The 6,000-nt window shown below is 45.9% G+C and overlaps 1 protein-coding gene across 1 annotated transcript in view; it reads left to right on the plus strand.

Annotated features, from left to right (window-relative positions):
* Positions 1–3,914, plus strand: part of LOC104151848 (calpain-8) — a 31,785-nt gene extending 27,871 nt beyond the window's left edge. Inside the window, exons 18-21 of the mRNA XM_009686902.2 lie at positions 1,067–1,145; positions 2,014–2,130; positions 2,707–2,765; positions 3,670–3,914. Coding sequence (XP_009685197.2) covers positions 1,067–1,145; positions 2,014–2,130; positions 2,707–2,765; positions 3,670–3,693 — 279 coding nt within the window. The 3' untranslated portion in view covers positions 3,694–3,914. The remainder of the gene's footprint in view (positions 1–1,066; positions 1,146–2,013; positions 2,131–2,706; positions 2,766–3,669) is intronic.
* Positions 3,915–6,000: the final 2,086 nt, after the last annotated feature.

A 6,000-nucleotide genomic window follows, 5' to 3' on the forward strand; every position in this document is an offset into this window, starting at 1 on the left:
CTGCTGCTGTGGTATGCTACATCATCACCTGAGCACCAGTGTCACCAAGACATGATCTGGCCCTAGAGTTTGCCAGTTAACCGCTGAAGCAAGCGAAAGAAACATACATTTTTCAGGATCTACCAAAAGCCTGGCTTTGTATTTTTAAAATCTTGTAGAAGTGCTAGAATTATTTTTCTAACAGAATATTTAATATCCCAAGGAGTTCAGCAAGAATCGAGCAGGAAGGTCAAAGTTGGACCTATGGTATTTGATGACACTGCTTTGAAGGAAGTCTGCTGCTGCCAATGTTCGATGCTGGTTGGCACAGAATGCCTTACATGGGCGTTTATGAAGAAGTGCTCAGCTCTCCTTGGGCTGGACACGTTGGGTCCATCAGGGGGCTTATATCAGCAGAGCAAGTCCTGAGAGCTAATTCCAGCCTGAGCTCCAGGTCTACCTATTTTCCAGTGCTGGATAACAAACCTACTGGTAGTAGGAAGCATCTGTCATCGTGTCTGAAATATTAAGCAAAATGGACTTTTGTCTGCTGCGGCGCTTGCCAAACAATAGGATATTTTGCTCAATGCTCTCTCTGCTACCATGTAAGCAGACATGTGTGAAGGCAGGCAGGCTGCCAGCTCATGGAAATATGTTTCCCGGCTTGGCTTGTGTGCCAGTAGCTACTTGCAATGTTCCCCTTCTCATTAACATTTCAAAGGGTAGAAGCTTTGGCTGATAGGGGCAGCGTCTATCCCAGACCGTCGGAAATTTAAGGCTGTGTCTACACAGCAAAGCGGTGGTGTGGATGCAGCACAGGCAGGCGTGATCGGTGTAGCTCCAAGAGCAGGGACTATGTTAGGGCATGGGCTTCAGCGTGGATTAGCAAACCAAGGTTAAACCCTAGGAGGGCCCTGATATTTTATTCCGGTTGCCAGCCCCTGCTGAACTCGTGTTACCGTGTCCTCACTGCTGTCGTTACCCAGCTGCGAAAGTCAACCCTGCCCGCCTGTGCTCGCACAACCCCACTGGGATGTGCAGGCACTTTTAAAAGCATCTCCCACAATCCCTCGTTCCTCTGCCACAGGCCATCTATAAGAAAGTGGACAGGGACTTCTCCGGGACCATGGACTCCCACGAGATGCGGAGGGCCCTCTGTGAGGCAGGTGGGTACGCCTCTTGGGGAGACCATCTGCGATCCGCTGCTGAAAACAAACGTCAGGAGCACAGCAGAGCATGTTAACTGTTCTGCTTCCTTCTTGTCTCCTAGACCACAGCTTTGCCAGCTCCGCTCTCTCTTCCTCACGGTCACAGACTGCTAAATCCTTTTGCTGTTATATGCATCAAACCTCGTCCTCTCCCCTGCATTCTTGACCATTAATATTTTTGTCCACGCTGTGATCATCGCTTGTCCATCTGATTATCACTCGCTCTATTTTTGGCCTCATTATTTCCTAATCTAATCATCCTCTCTCAAATCCTCTTTTCCTTCATTTTCTCTCACACTAGAGATGGTGCAAACCTTATGAAGGCATGCCCCAGCCGTATCCTCTCTGATATTCACTCTATTCACTTTTGCAGCAGTGCTTGCCGGCTCAGGGGCATCTAGACGAGCACTGTTTTTTGATCTGTTTTGTGCCCAGTGAGGTCCTATCTGAACGACCCAGAGACAGAAATAGCACTAATATGGGCCTGAATAAAGCCCAACGTGTTATGCGAGCAACCTGCTCTGCTGCCATCACTGCTATTCATCGAGAGCCCCACCAATTAGGGGTTTATCTGGGGAACAGAGGACGGGTAATGCTGTGAAACAATGCTAAATATGTAGTTTGACAAAAAGCTGTGGGAGGGCTTTATGCTTCCCTTCACCACAGTGCAATGGGCTTCAAAGGAGGCCAACAGACCTCCTGGGATGAACGAACGCCCTGCTTCATCCAGGTCTGCCTGCAGCTGCAGGAGTCCACAGACGAGTCACGTCAAAGGCAGCATGTTAACCTGCTGCGGCAGTGATTTGTGTGCTTCCCGTGCCTTCAGGTTTCACTCTCAACAATCAAGTGCAGCAGAGCATTGCCATCCGCTATGCCTGCAGCAAGCTGACCATTGATTTTGATGGCTTTGTGGCCTGCATGATCCGCCTGGAGACCCTGTTCAGTAAGTGCCTCCCTTCATCAGCCAAGGAGAATTCCTGATTAACTTCGAGTTTTTATTACGTATTTGGTGTGTTTTAACTCTGAACGTAGCAAAGTGCATGGAACTGCGAGAGAGCCAGCAAAAACGTGCCTGTTTCAGAAAGCAGCAGAGAAACGGCAGACGCCATTCTGTCTGAATGACCATGGAGCCAGGGGTGAAATGTTTTCATAATCTGTGTTCAGTGCTCTGGCCCCCCGTTGCCCCCTCTCCTCTAAATGGTACCATTTTTCATGTACAGTGCTGACTCAGGCCTGGTTTACATGTGCCTCCCCAAATCACATCAGATAGGAGTGTGTTAGATTTTGCAGTTGTCCTGCTGCCAACTCTCGGTTTGCTGCTGTGGATATAACTATTCTGCCCTGTGAAGTGGCTTAGAAATTACATGTAAGAGGAAAGGAGAAGAACAGCTGTAATATGCTCAGTAGGTCTGCAATAGGTCATGGCAAGAGGCCAGACCTCTACATTTTGTCAGGCAGTGTTTCTCTTTATGCCAAACTCTGTGGTTTATATCCTTTTTTCCCCCTCTTTTGCTTTCAGAAGCGTTCCAGCTCCTAGACAAAGACAAGAGTGGAGTCGTCCAGCTCTCTCTGGCTGAGGTGAGCCTAGTCAAATTAAAATACCCTGTGGTTAATCTGTAACAATGGACACCACTAAAATTCATTTCTTTAAAATAACTATTATAAATATTTAATTAAATACTAATTCAAAGGAAAAGTTTACTTATGCGAAAAGGCTCACTGGCTCAGAAGACCTGTCCAGACTAGTAGATTAAACACTTACCGTATATGAGCAAAAAAGTAAAGATATGTTCAAAACACCTAAAGCTGCTTGAGGAAATTCACAGTGTGTTTCACTGTCTACTTTCAGAGGGCAGTGTTCAATGCATTAGAAAACAGATAGTAGAAAACTGTTGGTGTCTGGCAGAAAAAGAACTGAACCACCTGCCAGAATTAGAAGGGACCTTTTAAGATGCCAAGTCTTTTTTTTTTTATTTATTTTTAATGCAAATTTCTCCTGTTGAAGCCGTAATAAAAGCAATTAGCTTGTGTCTTCCCTTTGCAGAATACAAATATATCGCAGGAAACAGAGCTGGAAGGAGCCCCAAGAGGTCCATCTAATTAGTCCTCTCAGCTGAAGATTGGCTCTGAAGGGAGGAGGAAGGCTAGGAAGCCCTATGACCCTCAGTCAGAGTTATTTAAATCCAGTTACATTTGTGTACATTGCATAATCTGGCCCTAGAATTAAAAAAAAAACATGCAACTTGCCCTGGAGAACTTTGTGTTTCCTCAAGAGAAATCCCATGTGCAATGTCTGAAGCCCATCCCAGCAATAAATTTCCTGACAGTTCCAGTGCGGATGGATCCTACACATAAAACATAAAAACACAGTTCCAGTCTTTCCCAGCATTTTCTCTCAGAGCCCGTTATAGAGAACGACAACAGCGGTTCCATGCTGTGGACTTTCCAGATGATCTAACGCCTTGTTCTGTTTCTCCCATAGTGGCTGTGCTGCACACTGGTTTGAACCACTATAGATGAATTCAGCAGAGACCTCTGCAGCTCTTACAACCATGGGATGATTCATTTGGCTTCTCCTCGTCACAGAGAGCAGGGGAGAGAAGCCTTTTTTAATTACTGGCAAGTTATTTTGAGCCCAATAAAAAAATGGAATGATGTCCTGTCAGTTAGAAGATGCATACATTCTTGAACAAAAAGCCCAAATAAAATAAAATAAACAAAACCAAACCTATCCTCCTTTTCCTGCCCAGAGAATATTTCTGTGTGTCATACTGAAATGTCACAGTTTTGACTTACCACGGATGGGTCTGGGCGGCTTTGGTGCACAGTCTTCTAACTGTGCACCAAAATTCATCAGTGTTCAAAATCCAGGAAGGGATCTCTGTTGCTTGCAACATCCAGCATTTGTTTTGCCCTCTAAGTGAGGGCAAAAATTGTATTTAATGAGCTGCAGGGAATGAAGAAGAAAAACTTTTTGTCTAGAGTTTCTTAGGTGCCAGGAGACCCTTCAGAGTGCCACACAGCATCGGAGAAGTTACCCACCTTATTGGAAGTGGCATTTTCCAAGGTGTGTATCCAAAGGTGTCTTCAGGGCTTCATATGAACAACACAAACATGTGTGCCTTAGTTATCTTCTGTTTTGCTCCTCTGGCTGCCTCCCTTCCCAGCCAGGTGCCTACTTTGGCTCTGCCAAGTGCGGAAGCTGGGGCGAAGGAGCTCAGAGAGACAAGGTGAGCTGCTGAAAGCACGCAGGGATCAGGCATGGACATGGCCCCTAGCATGAGCGAGGAAGCAGGCAAACACGATGGCACCTCTCTGTCAGGCTTGGCTCGCTCTTCCAGGCAGAGGAGCGGGGATGGGATTTTCTCCTTTGAATACCTGTCCGTTCACATATTCCAGTGCCCAGAGATGGAGTTTGGAGTTTTAGGAGATGAGGGTTTGAAGTCCAGAAGATCATAAAGGCAAGCATGAGGGGAGGAATATAAAGTGCACTCGTAGGCGTCTTGGAGCTTGTATGTGAGGGTGTGCTAAGGTGGACCATGATTTAAAGAAGAAACTGAAGCTAATAGTCGTTGGCTAACTAACAGTGCTGTCCTTCCCCAAGATCTTGTAAAACCTTTGTCCTTTAAAAAAAAAACTCTTTGCCTTTAATTTCATGGTATTGTACAAGTTTGTGGTATTATATATTTGTTGCAGGCTAGATAATCTAGTAGTCTCTTTAGTAATTAGAAAACCTTTCTGTATCTTACATTATTGTAACGGTCTGTCGAGGTGACATCTCTGACACTTCTACCTGGGAGCTAAAGGAGTGCAGGCAGAGTTGTACCCTCAAAGCAGGCAGTGGGGCCATGGCTCTACCTCATAGTCTCCTCCTCAGAGCTGTGCTTAAGAGAAGCCTTTCTTCCACGCCAGCTTTTTGCAAAGCTCTTTCCTTAAGCAGGAAGGAGACTGTTGGTTGTTCCTCCTCTCTGAACACAGAATACCTCATGACAGCCTCCAAGTCTCAGTTTGGCATCTCCTAGCATTTCTCGTTGGTGCTGGATATAGGTCTCTGGCTGAAAGGGAATTATGTCCTGTTTCAGTGCATCACTCTACCTTTCTAGTAGATGGTATTCACTACTCTCATTTAGCAATGCTCTCCCAGTAAAAGAGAAATAAACGCTTTTTAGTTCAGGTTGCAGGGTAAAAATAACTGGTGTGGGGAACTGTAACCTTTCCCCTTGGTCATGACCTGCACACAGCCACTTTATGTTGCCACCAATTTCTCACGATAGATATATGCTTGCTAACCAACCATGGAAATCTTCACACCTCCACTTGCCCAGAAGAGAGAGCTACCTGGGAAAAAAGTAGGTCTCAAGAACCATGCGCTTTTCTAGCAAATACTCTGCCTGTTTATTAAGAAGAACATGTCCTGCTCTGCCTCGTATCTTGGCTATGCACCACATCTCCTTGCTAACCACGCAGCGAGGTGAGCTAACTACTTGCATCTTGGGATTAACTTTCTGCTCACACGCAAGCATTCATCAGCTTATTCCAATTATGGTCACAGAGAGGCCTCTCTTAACAGGACTGGGAAGACACAAATATACACAGAAATCCATTGCATGCTCCCAGTTCTTCTCCCTTCACATTAAGTGAGATACCCCCATTGCAATATGGTTCATAGCTATCTCAGTGACTCTCACCCTACTGTACAGGCTGGGCAGAGAGCTGCACTCCATCTTGCTTTATCTTTGGGAAGCAGGCAGCTCCGGAGGAGTCACTTCCTCTCTCACTTGTTCTTTGAGCACAGCACTCGGCTATCGAGTCT

This window comes from Struthio camelus, chromosome 3 (assembly GCF_040807025.1).
Source record: "Struthio camelus isolate bStrCam1 chromosome 3, bStrCam1.hap1, whole genome shotgun sequence".
In the NCBI taxonomy this organism is placed as follows: domain Eukaryota; kingdom Metazoa; phylum Chordata; class Aves; order Struthioniformes; family Struthionidae; genus Struthio; species Struthio camelus.